Genomic DNA, 20434 nt, shown 5'->3' with positions numbered 1-20434 from the left:
TAAATTTCATGAGCTGTATACATTGTGGGTTTATAGAGAAATCAGTTCTATCTCTCCCCTCTCTTTATCTCTTTTTCACCCACGCCCAAAGACAGAAAGCAACATGAGTTTCTCTCACTTCCTCATGCTGATGACCATATGTGTGTTGGTTTCAGCCAGGCACTTGGCACATCTGTGTGCTCACATCCCCTCTCACTTCTCTCACCAGCACACTACTTCATCCAACAAAAATACATGGTAGTGTGTATGCATGTGTGTGAGGCAGTGAGAACTATTTGCTGTCATACGCACAGGCCACTCAGTCTGGGTTAGAGGTTAATGAGTCCTGGGGGGGTCAGAGGTCAAGGAGGTGCTGGCTACAATGTTGCTAGAGTTTCACATGAGAGCCCCTTTCAGCTGTCCGAGCTTTGTGAAGTTTACTTTGGCATCTTTGATTCTAAATGTGAGACAGCAGTGTGTATCTTCCCAAAACAGGCATAGCCCTCCTTGCTTTTTCCCTGTTCGGAGCTTACTGTCATCCACAGAATATAGTGGAAGATGAATGAAAGTTCCAGATCACATTAAAAAGTTGAAATGACGTGATCTATGACTTTGATTAAATTGAGAAGACAACTTCCCAAAAGGTCACCATGTATTAAGCATACATTTCAAGGTATCACTACAGAAAAAAAGCCACTCTTTTTGTGTGGTGTAGCAAGTGATACGTGATAGAAATAGCTACTGTACAATTACAGCAGAAATACAAGATTTACGTCTTCATGTCAAAGAAACTTGCATGGCCCAATTCTTGTCAATTTCATCGGGATGTCTTTCATGGGAAAAACTCTTTATTTATCTGGAATGCATGAAATGAGAAGTAAACATGGAGTTGGTGAGACAAGCTAGCCATGCCAAACTCTGTGGAACGAAACATAATTGTGGTGTTAATTCCTGGTGAATACTGGCGAAGAAGAACAACAAATAAAGTTGGAGCAATTCATTTGACGCTGGGAAAGACAAGTTACACACACACAAATCAAAAAGGATGAGCAGATGAATAAGTATTTGGATGGGACAACAGTATGCGTCATTATGGCCACTGGGCAAGGTGCACAGAAGCAAAGGATCTTGGGAAGGAGGCAAAGGAGGTTAACTTAGAATGAGGATGCAAGGAGGGAGGGAGTGGCTGCTGGCCGCAGACACAGCTGGTTCCTGACAGAGGAAGCCCAGATGGAGGCCTTGGTCCTGCTGCCTGCTGCTGCATGCTGCTATCACCGCAGCCAGCACTGCTGTTTGGCCTCCCAAGGGGCTGCAGCCCTGCAACACCCAGAAATACACACAAAGTGTAAGATACTAACACACACTTCTCTTTTAAGCTGCAGTGGCAGGCAGGGCAGGAGGAGGGTTCAGATGAGAGCACAGCCCCTCAGTCAGAGCCACGAAACAAGCTGACCTGCTACTGATATACACACACTCTCGCACACACTCTGCCGGAAGGGAACGAAGAGAGAGCGAGAGAACTAGATGAATGGAAAAGAAGGAAATGTAGATTTACACACGAGATGCGCTAAGTACATCTAAAGGGCACGGCAAAAGAAACTGAAGACAGACTGTAAGTCGTGTGTATTAACTTAAAACTATCATGGATTTTTCTAACGCGAAGTTATATGCAGACATGAAGCAAAGAAAAAATACCAGAGGACTCCAGGAACAATGATACAACAAGGATCAAAGTCTTTGAGGAGGTGAAAGTAAGAAGAGGACGCAACCATTGGTTGTTTCTGTTTTTTCTCTGTTCAGAGCTTAATTACAACTAAGTCATTTCATGGCAATTCAGTGGGTCATGCAATGATCTACTGGAGCCTCAAATGCAAACTGGCTGAACATCATAAAGCAAAATATCCTCAAGGACATATGGAAGAGAAAGTCAAACAGGAAACCCTTCTAGCGTATTGGCGTTTATAGAGACTTTTTCTGTTGATTGCCCTGTCAGTGTGCATACAGTTCTTTACACTAACAGTGTGTCACCTAAACCTTGAACCCCCTCACTTCACAAAGAAATTGGAAAGTTGAGATCGTGGCAGTGGTGATTTTAAGGTCCGAACATGTCTGCTGAGGTCCATTTGGAGCGCCAGAGAAAGGCCGACCTGAGAGCTGGGACTTCCTCTGCTGCAGGGTTTGTTCCACGTGTCCCCACAGTCACACTGATCAGCCACAGAGAGGTGAGGGATAAACACATTGCCCACAGACCGCAGCCTGGAATCCTTGATCCAAACATGGCCACCAGCAGCCACTACAGATGTAGTGAAGGTAGGAGCTTGTCATCTTAAAGGACCTGTTTTAAGAAATCTTTTGGCAGTGTGTTACCGTGATGAGTGATGGAGGTTCCCGCAGCTGTCAGGTCTTCTCATTAAGTTGGAGTGATTGACGGATAATCAGTTTGTGTTGACTTAGCGCCACATGCTATAAGGACAATGTGAGGTTTCTTTGTCTTGCAAGTAGACCTGTTATTTGAAGCTGTGGCTTCAAGGTTAGAATGACATCAAACATTACCATCTAAATGACTTTTCTTCTTCAAAGCAATTATGTGTAAAATGATCTGTTTCCTAGTGCATTTAGCTTTCATATGAAACAAACTCACTTTAAAGACCAAACATGAATCAGGATTAAATTGGCCACCAAATGCTATTATTCTCAACAGCATCCTCTTATTCTCATGTATTATGGTCTCCATTTAAGCTGTCAAGCACAAATAAACATTATCCACAAACGTCATTATAGTTAACAAGCCCAGTGGAACTGATTTGTCCTGTGGCACTAGAAAGGAAAGGGAAAGAGGCTTAAAGAGCCTAGGGTGGGTGGGGGAGTCTTCCTCTGGGCTTCCCCATACAGCTGCAGGCTTCAGGGAACAGAACTAGATTCTGGAGTTTCACTGTTCAGCTCTGATGACTTCATAATACACATGCAGGTCATGAACGTGCATGACAGAGGAAAAACTTCAAGAGAGCATTTTGCAGATAAATGAGGGATACTTGAAAGACATCCAGGAAAAAAAAGGAAGAGAAGAAAAACAATGTAATTGATTCTTAAAGCACTGAAAACAGTGAAGTAGTGCCTTTAGGTAAAAATGAAAACCTTCACTTAAATCAGCAACGGATTTGAGGAGAGTGAGATGCATTAAGAATCAGACATTAAAGGCCCAATTTTACAGACTCTAAATGTGTAGAAACTGTAAGCCAGAGCAAGGACTAATACCCAAAGGAGTGAATTACCTGCAGCGCCTGCCGTCTCCTGGCAGTAATGAGCTTTGTGAACGTTGCAGTGATAAGGGGTCTATAATTAGGCTTAGTCATAAGCATACCCCCTGTAATTCTGTGATAAAAACCCAGTAGAACTCTGGTGTCGGTGCTCCAACCTATTTGTCACACAAATACATATGCTGAGGAAATCAAAATGTGTCAATATAAACTGTAAACACAGCTCTTTGTCTCAAGTAGTTTACCTGATGTATCTGTTGGCCTGTGTGTGGGTGTATAGTCCAGCGATATGTTCACATTGTATAGAGAAGTAGTAGTAATGTATGTGTTCGTGCATGTGTTCGTGTGTGTGTGTGTGTGTGAGGTGTTGTGAGCTGCAGCATAGGCTTCCTGTGAGGGAGCAGATGTCGCAGAGCTCAGGCACAGCTGCGACGGGCGATAACCGCGGTGGCAAGAATATGTCGGCACACTGGCTCTTCTCCCTGGGTCTTATCAGCCGCGCACAGCATCCAGACACACACACACAAACACACACAGACACACACATACATACACAAACACACACTCTCATATAGACACTCTACAATAAGGAACTGCCACCCAGCACTAGCACACCCTCACAGCAGGCCCAGATAGGGGGAGGAAGGCAATGAGAGAGATGGAGAGAGGAAGAAAAGGAGCAAGGACTAAATCAAGGGACTTTGAGGGAAAAGGTGCAGTGAATCCCTAACAAAGCCTTGGCTCATGTCTGCTGTATCATAGACTTCATAATTTTGTGCCAATCCTAATCCTCTATAGCTGTGAATGGGCTATTCTTTACAGTTTCCTCTCACAAAAAGAGATAACTTTCATGTAACTACATAATTATATACTGTAACTTTGTTCACGCAATTAGTCAATTTGGGGTTGGACCACCACGCATACATACTGTTTTATGATTTTGTGGAAGATTTAATATTTCTTCCCTGTTCTGCATAAGTGGTTTGTCTTGCAGTTTTGCCAAGTCACCATATCTCAGCAGTTAAGCTGATGAACACTGTTATCACGACCAGAATGACTGACCAGAAATTAGACACATTTTGTAATAACATTTTACAACCTGATTGTACATATGAAAATCTTGCTTAATGATGACATCACAGTACCTCTGGCAGTGATGCAAGCAAATGAGTGTGGCAGATATCATTAAAAATGTGGGAAAAGATGAGGGTTGATAATGACGCAAGAAGGAGAATAAAAACTGGGTAAATAAGGAATGGAAAAAAGTGAGGAGCATGTGTGGGAGGACAGGCAAGGTGGTGGTGAGAGGTGTGTGTGTGTGTGTGTGTGTGTGTGTGTGTGTGTGTGTGTGTTTGTGTGAGAGAGAGAGAGAGAGAGAAGTTACCCTCTCTATTTCCTCAGCACCAGTTTTGTGGTTTCTATGAGGAACAGATGTTCACAACTTGATATAGTGCCTCATCCCCCTCCACTCACTATCTCCAGTGCCAGCACCACCAACTGTCTGCATACACACAAACACGCACTCACACACGCACGCTCACACATTAGCGCACACACATACTGTCTCTTGGGAAAGACAGTGTACATAGCAGTGACTTTCTCATGTGAATGCTTGGGGACATATTCACCTACATACTTTTTAGGGACTTTTTACTGTCCATTTCCCTCTGTGCTCAAGCTGCATATCCTGTTCTTGAGTCAACACTTGATATAATCAGGTGTCACTTCCTCCTTTGTCAGTTTGCACTTCTGTTGGTCAGCTGTGACCCTACACTCAGTGCTCTTACTCAGCCTAGCAGTCACTGTAATATATCCTCATTTTCTATGTTCTTCTTCATCTCTCAGGAAATAAGAGATGGGCCAATACATGAGTGATTTGCTTGGCTCAGAAATTATGGTCTATAAGCATATTAAATATTTAAGAATTGTGAAATATGATTTAGGCATTGCATTGGGCCATACTTCGCTGTTTGCAAAAAAAACCCCAAATTGGATAAAAAAAATCTGAATAAAAATAGTCAGACATACTGAAACAGCTACCATGATGCATTGTATAGCGTTCTTATTAGAGTCAAGTGTTTCAATGGACATCATTCTTTCCAATGAGCATGGTTTGAAGTTGAATTCCCATTGTGTCTTAAAGATTCAAACAACCCACACTTTGCTGCTCGATTGCAAACAAAATGTCAGGGGGGGTCTATGGGTGCAATTTGTAAAAGCAGCATTCCAGCGTACGTGCTTGAGTGGGTGGGTCAATGATCCGTTACACCATGTTGTATTACAGAAAGACTCTCTGTCTCATCCTCTTTCATAATATTGTGGAGCAGCTTGAGCACACATCAAGGATGTTAACATCCAAACCAAGAACAACATCCTCTTAAGGGCGCTATTCAAGAAAACTGTGTTTAAATTACAAAACTCATATGATGCATGTGACTCAAAGGGAAATGTCTCAGCACAAAACCAATCATTTGTATCAGCATTTCAATCAATATAACACAAGTCAGTTACTTTTCTCCCCCTGTTTTGATCGAGTGAGATGTACTATTTCCCCTTTCATGACTACCTGGAACCTACAATGGTGACTTTAATGGCAACTAACATAAGAGTGTGGTCTGTTGAAGGTGCACGAGAGAAGAGAGGATAGAAGAAGAGAGAAGCAGGGACACAATGGGTCTTGCGTTCCTTTCAGTCGACTCAGGGCCTTATCTCATTTCAACACACTAGCCTGTGACTGCCACTATAGGAAAGGATTTACAATGTGTGAGCGAAGGAAATGCCGCAAACTTCTCTCTTTCTTTCTGTGCTTTAACTCTGATAAACACACACACACACACACACACACACACACACAGAAATAGTCATTTCCATACCAGCACAATGACCGAATGTGGTCCTTGTATCTCAGTGAGTGCTCAACCATCCTCGAGGTGCTGTCAACATAACAGAGTCCAGAGCAGGGTGGGGGTGTGAGGTGACAGAGATAGAGGAGTGAAAGAAAGAGGAGACAAAGCTGTTTTCGTCATTAATGCCATCAAAGGGACTTCGAGTCGCGGTATTATGGCACAGAGAGTTCATCAAGGCGAGCTCCCACCTTGTGTGTGTTTCATTGTGCATTTTATCAGGTCGGCCACATGGAGTGTCAGAGCTAACCCGGTGACCGCTCAACAAAAGGCCAAATTAAGAGGAGTGAGAGGCTGTCGTACAGGGAGGCTGACAGGTTGACTGACGCCATTCCCGAGGAGAATAGCATCCTGTCAATCTTGGAGCTGTCACCTTGACAGGAATCCTTTCTTTGGATGCAACCCCCATCGCCAACCTTTCTGTCACTCAAGACCACACACACACACACACACACACACACACACACATACAATCACACACACACATTTCCTTTTCAGTATTCTGCACAGGAAACAAATATGCCCCCTACAGTAACATACTAAGGAGACACACACACATTTCAATGCGTTCTCATCTCAGCGCGTCATTACTGACGTCTTCAGATAGCATGACAAAGCGTAATTATTTGTATGGTGCGGACTGTATGATGTATGTGAATGTAAAGTCCACATGTGTTACTGTTGCTTACTGCAGCCTCATGCGGCACTGATGCCCAAGACAAATTTCCCTTCGGGGACAATAAAGTTGATCTTATCTTATCTTATAAACCTGCATTCTATTGAACGGCCAGCAGGGGGCGACTCTTCTGGTTGCAAAAAGAATTCCGGATCTATTAGAAATAATGGTAAAATGACCCTACTTCTCAGCTGATTTATTACTTCAGTGAACACTTTCCTAAAGAGTTTATGGACTCAATCGCTAGTTTCAGGTCTTCAATAGAATATGATGTTCATTTATTAAATTATGGTCCCATTTAGAGGAAAATAGACCATAAATGCTTCAGGTTGGGATTATCTGTGATTGACAAGTCATTACCATGGTGACCTTTCAATCAGGCTAGAGTGACTCGTACCCACGGCACAGCTGGTTAAATTTAACCAGCGCCGTTAAAAAAGCGTATTACGAGTCGGCTGTTCACTTTCTCTGGTAAGTACATTTAATTTTAAGACTGAAGTTTGCTAGACAAATTGTCAGCCCTGTTAAAATGACAGTTAAGATGAATTACAGATGCACCTAGCTAAGCAAGCAAGCTAGCTCCACACCAAGCTAGCCATTAGCTTGGTTGCAAAAAATCAACATGGCGCACTCTATTGGCCAAAAACTTCAAAACGGCAGTTCAGAAACCAACGAGTGATGTCACGATGACTACATCCACTTCTTTTATATATGATAGAGACTCACCCGAAGGTTACCTTCAGCGTCAAATAACTATGCTTTGTCACTTTTCTAAAAGCGTCGGTACTGGATGCCCTGAGATGACAACGGGTATATACAGAGCCACCTAGGGCTATAACTCTGAAAGAAAATATAGAGAGTGAGTTTCATAAACACTCCATCCGTCTCCTTGACAATTGTACTTCCACCTTGGTATACAACACACGCTTCCTCTGACAGACCCATGTAATGGCCTGTGCATCTGTTTATGTGTGTAATGTTAGTGTATTTCACTGTGTGTGTTTGTGTTTGACTATGTTTACAGCAGCAGCTTTACAGTAAATTCTCATTAGGTTACCTGAATTTATTCCTTCTCATGGGCCATGCGGGAAACTGTTATGTTCCAATCAAAGAACGCTGAGGGCTTCCCCCTGCACACTTGTTCACATTATTTAATCAGCACTGGAGCGTTTTTCAAAAGTCCTCCATATGAAAGCAGCATTTGTGTTCGAGGCTGGCGAGGCTGGTGGGACTGGAGTTAGGGCAGAGCAGCTGTCTGTGTGTACTTTAGAAGCTCGTTCTGTTTGTTCTGTAGACACAGGAGGGGTCAGGAGGGTGTCAGCTTTGTCTTCTGTCCTCCTCTATGGCTATGTGTTTGTGTGTGAGTGTGTGTCCACCAGAGGGAGAGAAAGGGCAGGTGGGTGGAGCAAAGGGACTAACAGACCAGAGTGGACAGGTGGAGGATTCTCACTACAGAGGAACCAGATGTACCTGCCTTTTTCGCTGTCCCTCTCCGTACTGTTCTGTCTGCCTATCTAATTTGTGTTATTTATTTGGTGGTAGTGCACATTAATAAACATTACTGTAAAAGTGCCAAAGTCCACCAAAAGTCATTTTTTTCATCTGCAGACTAAATGATTAATCTGTCATTTACAGTGATGCTAATTAATGTGCATTGTCCCTGAAAATAAATAAGTCAGTCCACCCACCTGTCTATGAAGGACTAGCCTGACATCACAAAGAAACCTTTATACATTTTTACAAGCTCACGTGCAGACAGTCTTCTGAATTGATTCAACAGAAAGCTGTTCTTGTATATTTTCCAGTGCTGCACAAAGTAAGTCTGCAGTCTTATGTACTCAATTTTGCTTTCCTTGTTGCTCACGTCGTCCTGATATGAGGAAACAGCGGCCCCCACGGGCAGACAGCGGGACAATAAAACAGTTGTATTTTCCTCAGCTCTTACTGCTTTTTGATTTGACCTTTTTGATATCTGAAATAATTCGACAGAATTAAAAAAATTCTTTAGGCTACACTTTGCAAGCCACGCATTCATGTAACTTATATTATTTACTATTCTTTATTAGCCTATGATCCCTGAATAACTTCCAAAGGCGTTGATGCAGATATCGTTCTGAAATATAGTGCAGTAGTCCTATATTTAGCCTCCAATGATCTTAATAATATTGTACCAATATGAGGTTATGTACTCTTCAGTTTGGATCTTCTTCAATTTAGAAATTTTGAGAGGATTCCTGTACAATATATGCCTGCTCTTGTCCCTGATGGTGCCCGAGAACGAGAGAGAGAGAGAGAGAGAGAGCGGGGGAGGAGGGGGCATGGGGGGGTAGGAGCTCCAGATGGTGTTTAAACGCAGACAGAAGGCTACAGCGAGGACAGTGAGAGGAGGAGGAGAAAGCCGCGTTACTGCGTACAGTGGGCCCGTAAGCTCCACTCATCAGTGAAGACCAAACAACAAGTCTGAAGACCCGACATTGTTAATTTACGGGAAAAGTAACCTTAAAATATGCTCAACTGACTGTGATTTTCCACGGGAGAAGTGAATCTTTTACAACACCATCTGAAGGCAGGTCGGCGGAGGATCGGCGCGTCGGAGGAGGAGCAGGACCACATGAGAAAACGTGGTAGTCTGTCCACAGGCTGCAAAGAAACTGTGTTTTTAAATTGATCCCACCGGATGTATAAGGACTTGTTCCTGACACCGCGGACTGTGGCTGAACTGTGAACTAAAGAAGAAGGGGGTTAAAGTTGTCACAGGAGGAATAGCAGACGCACCCTGCAAACAAGAGGAGCCGCATCTTAATCATTTGCGTTCTTACATGGGAGACGCGAGGATTTGTGGACTTGACATCAGAATAGAAACCGGTTAATAGTTTCGTCTGCTTATAACAGAACAGAAAGGACTGCGAACAAAAGGGACGTTTTTGCAGCTTTTTCTTTTTCTTTTATTTCTTCTATCTGGGATAGTTAAAATGAGCAAGAGAGCGGATTTACATGACTGGGACAAGTTATGACTTGTTCACATCACCTTCAACACTGAAAAGCTGTTTTCTTAAAAAAAAAAAAACAGACTGCAAAACCAAAGACATCACAGTGTGCTTAAGGACCCAAGAGCCCTGGCTTTGATTTTATTTCTGCCCTTTTCGATATACCTGAGAAGAGAAATACCTCATAATTTATTAAACCTGGAAAGTCAAAACCCCTTTTGAATTCCCAAAGGAAAGTTAAACATTTTCTTTTGTGCTAGACTGTGGCTTCTGCCCCTCTTTGCTCTCAATATTCAAGAGCAAAAAAAGGAGATAACACCTGAACCGCACTATTTAGCAAAGGCTTTACCTTTATTTTTTTCCCAAATAATGAGGATTGAGACTATCTAAAACCTGTTTTAGAAACCTTTCGGTGTGGATTATCACCGCTACAATTACCTCAGCTTGACCTCGACCTTCAAAAAGTAAGTACAACCTGCAAACTCGACTGTAGGCTATTCAAGCAAATCATGGGGCATTTCATTTGTTACTGGTGTGAATTGTTTTCAAATGCACTGAGGGTTTGCTAGAGCGTAGGCCTATATTCTTTTTTTTTTAAATAGCCTAGTCCTTTCTCGGGAACATTTGTTACAATGGAAGACGTGTTTCATATTTAAAGGCTTAGACTGCTGAAATGTCTCAAGTTTTAACACGTTCTGCTCAACATGATGTTCGCAGCTCTGGTAGAGCGGCGTGTTAATCTGAAGGTGAAGACAAAACAGGCTACTGTTCATATAGGCTACCTACCTATTCTCCAAAATGATTTCCCCCGCATTTATCTTTTTTTCTTGTAATTCTTGTAATTCTGCCTACTTTAATTTCATCCTTTCACATATTAAGTTGCCTTCAGTCGGTTTGGGACACTGAATATAGGGACAATGCGTTCTCTGAAAGTAATAGCCTAGTAAATGATCGTTTCTTATTTAATTGTTGCTTATAAAACGGCATATAGGCCTACTTGGGGACATGGGAGCTGCCTTACATTGCCCAGGCATGCATTAAAGTGAGTTTGTAAAAATATTAAAACATAATTATTATTAGGATAGTATTATTTATATTATTCTTACTATTATAATAATAATAATTATCATTATTTTCATTATTATTATTATTATTATTAAAATATATGTGTACATTTTTTTGTTACTTTATAGAAGTGAAGGAAATGTTGTGAGAGAGCTGAGGTGGCAGAGAGAAATGAGAGGAGAGACAGACAGAGAGAGAGAGAGAGAGAGAGAGAGAGTTCATGAGTTTTTTGCTCCATCAGTCTGTGCTGCACATCAAAGTGATGTTGAGACAAAGTGATGACACAAAATCTTTGGTCTCTATGAACTTGTTGTCCACCTGGACTGGATGGAGGTGATGGGTGTGAAGCAATCATTTTAGACATTTACCCTTAACTGAACTCCATGGTGCCTCAAAACAGCCACCAAGTTGTTTTACCAACTTGTGGAGACAGAGGTAGGGGGAGTGTTAAACAGGAAGACTCTGGCAACCAAAGGAAATAAACACAACTGAAAAGTGAGTAAAAAAGCTGAAATCATGGTGGTATAATTGATAGAAATCCTTGTGACTGTGGGGACACTCCCTGAGGCAACACAAGTCCAGCTTAAGGTTTCTACCCCCAGTTGAACAGCCTCATCAGCGCACTCTTCTGCCTGTGAGTGCAACAGTAAAACACTCAGGCCATTTTCTCTGCAGGACACAGCCCTGTATAATTGGCCCTGGTAAATATCATCTGAATAATTGAACAGTTGATAATAGTCTTGAACAATGGATGGCAGGTTGCAGAGGTGAAACCGCAGTGCAGACACCCTGCCTCACCGCACATTATACCTCCGCCACCACCAACCGAGCATCTCTGCCTCTTTCCTTCCAAAGCTGGCTGCCCCATCGCTCAGCTGGGCCTGGCCAGCCGCCTGCTAAGGCAGATGTCCCCACTTCATCATTAAGTAGCTCTCTTAAAAGGCAGGCCACTGATTATGACCCCAGCCTGCAGAGTGTTTATTCAGTTCCCATCTACCACAGGTGCATGGTTGGGACGTCTTCTGTTTAATATACAGAAGGAAACATACCACAGGATTTTAAAAGACAACTTGTTTTCTTCAGCAGAAACTGCATCAGGCAAAGCCACAGAGAGTCAGAGCAGGGTCTCTGCCATTTAATGACAAATGCAATGTTATATTTCCCTTTGCTTCATGATGAGTTTTCTTGTTTTATTATTCTGTGATTCATTGCTGCTATTTCAGGCACATCATGCCTAATGTTTTATTGTCAGTGTATCATAGGCACAATGTTTGTTGTACTCTTGCATGTGCCAATGTTAACCAGATAGTTTATCAGTGAGTTATAAATCAGGTGTTTAACAAGGAAATAGTGAAAGTCATTAGTATTTTTCATCATCTCAGTCTAACAGTGTCTGTGTCCGGTGGTTGTCTTTTTTACCTGCACCTTGACTGTCTATACTGTCACTTTATGGTGCAGTATCTGTACAATTTACATGTTTACTGTACGAGTGTGTGGGCTTGTTGAGTGCACTTTGTGTGTGTGTGTGTGTGTGTGTGTGTGTGTGTGTGTGTGTGTGTTTGTGTGTGTGTGTGTATGTGTGTGGTAATTATTGTAATCTAAATGCGGGCAGTGCAGGTGAAACTGGCTGTCTCCTAATTAATGAGTGGAGCAGATGGCCTCGAGTGGGCGGGAGCTGCAAGCGCACAGTGAGCCGGTCAGGTGGTCAGCACAGCACAGACACCTGGGCCATCGCAAACAAGACAAGCCAAGCGGTTGACATAACCCAAAGACATCAGGCTGGTGTGTGCGTGTATTTACTTGTCTGTGTATGTATATGTATGATTTTCCTGAAAGTCAGCAAACAGATATTTACAGTATTAAATCTTATATTAAGTGATCCCTTGAAAAGGAGAAGTATCTACTCGTGACCCCACATCATGCACATCTATCAGTTGGGAACTGTTGAACCAATGAGGTTTAAGAGGTAAAACTATACATGAAACAGAGGAAAAAAGAAACATTAGAGATGAGGTAAGAAATATACCATTTTGTGAAGCAGAGTATTTTTTCTTCTTCTTTCTATTAATCAAATCATCTCTTGAGATGATTTAATTAATAGACGGCCATCTGAACACTTAGGGTTTTACATCAGGTGGTTTATAAGTTCTTGCAATGACACAAAGTTACACAGTGCATGTGTAGCCAATTTACTTTATGTTTGTGTGTGTATATTATAAGAAGGAGTGAACCGCCCCTCTACTAATGCTGTATTCTTACGCAAACAGTACATTAATTATTTGTGTAAACAGTTCACATTTGTGCTTGTACATGTATAAATATGTTTAAGGTATCCATTCTAAGTGAAATGTACTCAAAAGTGTCTATTTATTCATGACACATTTCGTCACCCAAAAACAGAGGACTTTTTTTTTCTCAGATTAGCTGATTGTAGGAAGTCACACAGCTTTGCCTCCAGGGTGAGAACATTAGCCTTCAATAGACAAATATAGTTTCAAAATAAGAGGTGGAACGTACAGCATGTGTTTAGTTTGTGTCATGGAGAACAAATAGATTTAGTATTTGACTTTTGGTAGTTGTTCTTTGATATTGCTGTGTTCAGGATGACAAATTAAGCCTGTCTTTTGCAGCATCGATGCTTAGGCTACAGCAGAAAAATTGTGTACCCACTGCACAGTTAAAGTAAGGTTAATGAGACCAGTATGTAAATGTGTGTGTTTTTGTGTAAAAAATGGGAGCAAGTGAGTGACTTAAAGAGTGATGAAGTGAATCTCTATGGTTTCATTGCTGTTTATCCTAATACACAGTGGGAAAGACCCGTGTGGTTGTGGCCACAATCCTCTGTCACGTGTGTGTGTGTGTGTGTGTGTGTGTGTGTGTGTGTGTGTGTGTGTGTGTGTGTGTGTGTGTGTGTTGGTCTGCTCGGCCCTGGTCTGTTCCACATGTGTTCGACATTACTGTGACATGGCTGCCCAGCTTCTCAGGGGAGAAGGAGAATGTCAGAGACTAGAGCGGAGAAAGGAACAGCTTCCCAACATCTGATGGAATGAGAAACACACTTGCTGGAAGGCTGGCCTGCTAACGCCACAGCGTGGGAGCAGAGCAGAGGATGGAGGCCAAGTAAAACCCCAAATGTGTGTGTGAAATCACCCTTTTCACTATTTTCCTCATTCGCTTCGCAACATGTGCACATATCCGCTCAGATTCCCAAGATTAACATACAGTAAACACACTGCTTGTTAGTCACAACATTGTTTCACATCCACTGGGATTATCAGGTGTCTTTTCTCCAGACTTCCATGCACGCTGAGCAGGTGAAATGCTCCAATTACTTATCTTTGAAAACTCACCATTTATAGCTAAGTAGTATTTCTGGAAAGTATTTGCTGAATTGACTCTTCATTTTACCAAAATGACTTCAATATGCACCATTGGCAAATTGCACCCTTAATTATGCATTTCAAAAGGGATGCACATTTCTAGGGTAAAGAAATACTCAATCATGAATGTGAATGAATGAATGAATCATGAATGTCACAACACTGATTAATCCACATGTACCGTGCATATAGCTGACAGCAACAGCTAAGAAAAAACAAATGCTTCCTTATCCTGCCCTTCTTGTCTTGTGCCTATTTCACCTCCTACTCTCCCTCCTCACCTTTCACTTCCTCACTTGCCCACTGACCTTATGTTGACCTTCTTCTGTTCCTTCTCCCATTCTCTCCACAACACCTCCCGCCCTAACCTACTTCATGGTAGGAAGTGTGTTCAGATCAGAGTCAGACATAGGAAACAGCTGGGTTAATCTACAGTAGCACCGAGCTCTGTTTTAATCAAGCCAAATGGACAGGCCAACAGAGCAAATGGGAAGTTCATATTGTCAATCCCTCCCTTTCCTTCTGCCCCACGTCGAGGCCTTTATCACAGACAGGGAGTAAACAAGCACAAAGGAACACAGACTGAAATTATTAAGGCCTCCACTCCAAAGCAGTCCTCTCTGGACGTCTGAGAAGTGCTGCAACGGAGGAGCGTGCAGGCTGAGATTGGGAAGGAAGGCATGTCTTTCACATTTACGCTCTCTCTCTCTCTGTACAGTATTTGTGAAATTAAAAAGCCGTTATCTCATGGAAACAGATCCTGTGCCACACAGATGGTTCCGTCTCTCTTCAAATGGGAGGCTGAGCCACTGAGTGCCGTTGTGTTACCAGTTAGTTGTGCAGACCTTAATCTCGGCTCCAGCCTTCCTTCCTCTGCCTCACTGTCTCTCCCTTTACACACCCGCATGCAGATGCAAACAAACGCTATCCCTTTAGATGTAAGCATTGCCCATGTAAAGTACCAATTTCACTAGGACAGGGACATTTTACCAAGGTCAGAGATTTTCTTGATATGTCAAAGAGTAGTGGTAATTTTGAGGAGTGAGTTATCGCCTGGCATTTAATTTCACTAGGAGCCTCAGCAGTGGGTAGGGGTTGTGTTTGATAGTTTTCATTCAGCCTTTTAAAGTACTACCTCAGGGAGAGATCATCCCATTAGTAATGTGCTCTGACCTTTGCCCGTTATCATTTAAGGTAAGGGTCCCTACATACATTGTTGTGATGTACAGACTTGTCATAGACTTTCTGATCGCATTAACAGCACATTTCTAAATGAGGCAAATGCAGTGCTATTGTTACCAGAGGATCATTTATGAGGATGGACACAGGCTGGTGGTAAAGTTAGAAATAACCTCCATGTTTACCTGTGTTTTAAGCATTTAGTAAACAAAAGTGTAATCCTCAGAGCCTTCTCTAAGATCTCATTCAAGCATTATCATCTGGCACAGCTAAGATTTTTACCTTGATGTGTAGTGTTAAAAAATAGATTGTATTTTTACTAATACCTGTTGTGTTCAAATTGCAGGTAATCGAACAGCAACCTAAAAAGGTCTAACCATGATTGTATACAAGGTTGAGTCTATTTCTGCTTGATTTAGCCTTAGTTTTCTTGTCCAAATTACAGAACTGTCACTAATCGACCTTTTAATTAGTGGCATTGTTAATGCAACAAACTTAGGACTGAATGAAAATGAATACTGACATGTTATAATAGAATTTCTCAAACTTCCTGTGATTCACAAAAGAACATTTCCTTTATAATAGCAGCACTGCGGCCATGACATGACAGCGGGTCATGTTAATTAGCCAATTAGCTAACATAATCAGCATGTTATTGGCACCACAGTGACTCTCTTTCTTCACCTGCTCGCTCTGTTTTTGTGACGGCGTCCCGTAGTCGGTTCGTGTCCCAGAGGAGTAGCTGGTATTTATTTCAGCAGCTTCCAGCATGAGCTGACTGTGGGCTAAATGGAGAAACTGTCAAAGCTTCTCTCTAACCTGTCCAATGAATTCCCCCCCCCCCCCCCCCCCCCCCCCCCCCCATTCTGGTTCTGGTTCCCAATGGTTTGTGTGTGCCTGTGTCAATGTGTGTGTACGTGTAAAACCTATGGGGATAATACAAAACACCGTACCCATGCCTGGCTAATGTCAGGCACTATTGTTACTGTGCCTGCAGGCCAAATGAAGAGGCATGAGAGCGCTGGCAGGCTGGGGAGCAGTTCAGGCTACAGACAGTTTTGTCAGCACTGACAGCTCCATAGTGACAGAGCAGACATTTAAGACTGAATGAAATGAAATACATGACATCAAGCAGAAGAATGACTAATCTGCTGTTTGTTTTCCTATCATAGCTGTAAGTGACAGCTCACTGTCAGGTTTTTAACGGTGAACAAAGCATAAGAGCGGCAGACATGAGGAGGAAAAATAGGCAGCCACAATTCACACATTGCATTTAACACACACACGTAAAGAGTCTGGGTTTATGAGAGGAAGGACAGAGATGCTGCAGTTGCTGTGGTGTGTGTGTGTGTGTGTCTGTCTGTCTGTCTGTCTGTCTGTCTGTATGTGTGTTGCCAGGGTCAAATCTAAGTCTTTTGTGTTCCATAAATCAGCAAGCAGCAGCGGTGACGTAAGAACAAACAGAGCTGCTCTCTGCTGCAGCTGGCTGGAAAGAGGGAGAAACAGGAGAGACGAATACAGAGAGGGAAAGAGAGAGCAGGACAGCAGCTGTCATGCCTCCATCGCACACCTGTCACACAGGAAGTGAGCGCCGGCCACTGTTTCCTGGATACACCTCCTCAAACACTGCTCCTGGAAGAAATGCAGGGAGGACATCTGCTGCAGGGAGAGACAGACAGGCAGCCAGACTGATACACTAAAAGATCAATAGATAGAGACATTTGCTAAGGATGAAGAATAAATGCCAAATTACATGAGGTGAAAACAAATACAGAATTTCTCATGCCTCTGTTGCCTTTCTCATGGCAGCTGCCTTGCGGCCCTGTTTACATGTGTCCATATTGCGACAGACAGGTCACTCTGTGGAGACTCCAGCCTAACTCTCCCACAAATACAATAAGCACACATGCCCTAAACTTAACAGTGGGACATTCCCACGCTTGCTTCTCTTACCCACCCCACCAACCCCAACCCCCCTCCCTTCTGTGACCAATATGAACTGATCCAGATGTAGTGTAGCCACTCACAGATGTACGCATAACTTTCTTTACACCGCCCCACTCCTTTCTCCCCTCAACTTCTTCTCCGCCTTTATGTCTCTGCTTTCCCCAGCCTCTCTCATCACTCAGTTCACAGTCCCTGTCCTCCATGCCTAACTGATCAGAACAGGAAGTGATATCACTCAGTGTTGCAGTGCTACTGATGAGGCACTTGGAGGTATTGTCTCCTGTTTTTGCTTTTCCTCCCAGCCTCTAGAGCCACTCTGTTGTGGCTGCTGTTGGTAGAAAAGCTCCTCTTTGTTTGTCAGGCTTGTCAGGCTGGGTCCTCAGGAGGCCCCCCTTGCCTTATTCCCAGGCTGCCCTTCATGCTGCCTGTATGCAATTAACAGAGTAATTAAAAGCCTGATGAGCTAATTGGTGCTGGGTGAGGCTGCAGGTGTTTGGATCGGGAAGCTTATTTATATAAGTGCACTCCCTGTGAAAATCCTCTGACAGAGGGACAGAGGGTTTTTTCTTTTATTGCTATTTAAATATGTGTATTTAAGACCTATGGATGGTTATTAGTTATTGATTGAAGCAGTCAATGCTAGACACATGAGACAATCAGAGGAAGTAATACCCTGTGACCCAATGTGATTTATTTATACTATAGATACCTATATATAGTATTATATTAGTGGTACATATATTATAAGTTTGAATACTAAAAATAACTAAACAGGTTTGGTTATTTTCAAATTATTCATTAAGAAATGCATCTTTGTCTCTCTTACTGTGCCAGTCATCTGTGTCCATGCATGTCACGTGTTGCAAGTAGACATGTAATGCTCAATGGGAAGAAGGAAAGAGACATGGTGTAGCCAGTCATTGATTGAGTTAAGTTGGACAAATTTGGCAGTACTACTCGGGTTTAGACAAGCCAGGTCTTAAAGATGTAGGCAAAGTTTTAGGCTTGTGCAGAACTCTCTTTCATGCCAGTATATCAACAGTGGATATTAAGATAAATTATGTCTCGTCTGATGAAGCCTACTAACGGAGCTCATCTGAAAAAATAATGACGAAAGAAAGTCTGATCTGATGTTGAAGCATGGCAGCCTGAGGCTGAGCTCTCAGCTGGCAAAATTAAGCACACAGCTGACAGGACGAGGAAAAGAAGATGTAGATGAGAGGCAACAAAGGATAGTTATCATGCAGAGCAGAAGCTACATGTAATTCCTTCTCTCTGCTCTCTGCTCTCTGCTCTCTGCTCGCGTGTCTCTCTCTTTGACCCATTCCCAGATGTATATACACCTCCTCATAAAGCTGTGTGTGTGTCTCTTTCTTGTCTCGTACTTCCTCCCTTATATCTCCCTCTCCTGTCTCTCTCTGTGGCAGCTGTGCTGGTGATGGCTGTGTGCCCATGGTGCAAGCTGGCTGTGGGGTCCCAGGTGGCTCACATGACAGTTATTGATGTTCAGGTGTTCAGCTCCTCTCACACAGAGACCCTAGAGCCATATACACACACAGACACACAGATACAGAAATACAGACACAGATACACACATAGGCACAATACACATGCATACACTCCAATGTAGTTCACATGCATACACAGAATACATGCAAGTAGTCATGTACTTCCACAATTATGCATATAAACTGTGTATTCCTCTAATGCTGCAGAGGAAGTGTATACAACACAAGTACAACACAGAATGTGTACAGCTACCAGGCATTACCGTTTTCAGTGTGAAATGAAAACAACGAGCCAGCCATTATGAAAATGTATGCCGTCTAGTTTTTGTATGACTCCTATGGTCCAGTATTTGTAACCATTTGCTGTGTGTACATGTGGTGGGATAGCCAGTGTTGGTACCAGTGCAGTCCTAACATACTCCAGATGTGCCTGGCTAGCCAGGGAGTTGTTCTTGGCACAGCCGCCTCGGCTGAATGTCACAAATACTTTCCTTTATTTAGGAATGGCTCTGGGTTAGTGGCTGGAGAGAAAGAAGGGGGCGAGGATGGATGGATTGTGGGGGGAGGAGAGAGGAAGTGAAAAGAGTAGAGGTAGATGAAAAGAGCAAAATAAATGATTAGCAATGAAGAAGGACTGGGGAGAAGGAGGGGTGTAGAAGGACATAAGATGGAGAGAGAGGAGAGAAGGAGCAGCGAGTAGCTCCAGTCTAGCATCTGGATTTTATTAGCAGCCGTTGGGAAAATCTGAAAAGGAAGTTTTTTCTCTGCGTGCACGTCGGCAGCAGTGATATGCTGCACATAACCACTTCACTGCCGACGAGAGGAGCCAGGCCCTCCCAGAGGAGAACAGATGGTCGCTAGAACTTCAATACAATTACATCAATAACAGCTTTCACAGATATAAGCACTGTATGACAGGATCCCTGCAGCTCAAAGAGACAGAAGTACAACTCTTCTACCCTTAGCACCCCTGGCCCTGGATAAAATGTCTGTAATCCATCCTCACCCCCTGCTTATCCTCAAGTTATGCTTGGTACTCTTGCCAGTTTACCCATTTTAAAGAAAAAACTTTTGACTTGGGACAAATTGGTGACTTGTCAATGATTTGCTCGTGGTGATCAAAGACACAAGGGCTTTTGTCAGTGCTTATTAAGGAGAACCCCTTCACCCTCCACCCCCCCTTCCCCAGTTTGTTTTTGTTCAACATGTTTTTTCAGCCGGCACTGCATGTGTACTATCACAGAGATTCTCAAGTAACATAGGTGAAAATATGTTTTTGTGTCCGCAGCGTGAGCATACGCATCCAGAAAACCTGTGAGCATGCGTGCATACATCTGTGTATCTATTTGTGTGTGTGCACGCACTGTACAGGCCTGTCTCCCACCCTGTCATTAGTGAGGGCTTTAAAGATTGTGAACTCTAAATTAGCTCAAGATGAAGTGGAGTCTGGGATCGTCTGCAGAAGCAGCATGTGTGCTGACACTCAAATATATACATACACACACACACACACACACACACACACACACTCCCATCTTACCTGTAATACTGTT

General features: G+C 42.9%; 1 protein-coding gene across 4 annotated transcripts in view; it reads left to right on the top strand.

The window, feature by feature from the left end:
• The first annotated feature begins 1462 nt into the window (after positions 1-1462).
• Positions 1463-20434, top strand: part of cbfa2t3 (CBFA2/RUNX1 partner transcriptional co-repressor 3) — a 42483-nt gene continuing 23511 nt past the window's right edge. The window contains exons 1-2 of one of the 4 annotated variants that reach the window (XM_046031952.1): positions 7242-7286; positions 13844-14001. Coding sequence is in view for 1 of the 4 variants with exons in the window: in XM_046031951.1 (XP_045887907.1) it covers positions 2085-2289 (205 nt within the window). In the remaining 3 variants the exon portion in view is untranslated. Of the gene's footprint in view, positions 2290-7241; positions 7287-9247; positions 10267-13755; positions 14002-20434 lie in introns of those variants that run through there. The other 3 variants (XM_046031951.1, XM_046031954.1, XM_046031953.1) reach the window with 3 other exon arrangements.

The sequence above is a fragment of the Micropterus dolomieu genome, linkage group LG20 (genome assembly GCF_021292245.1).
Source record: "Micropterus dolomieu isolate WLL.071019.BEF.003 ecotype Adirondacks linkage group LG20, ASM2129224v1, whole genome shotgun sequence".
NCBI lineage: Eukaryota > Metazoa > Chordata > Actinopteri > Centrarchiformes > Centrarchidae > Micropterus > Micropterus dolomieu.
This window is presented reverse-complemented; position numbering and strand designations above follow the sequence as displayed.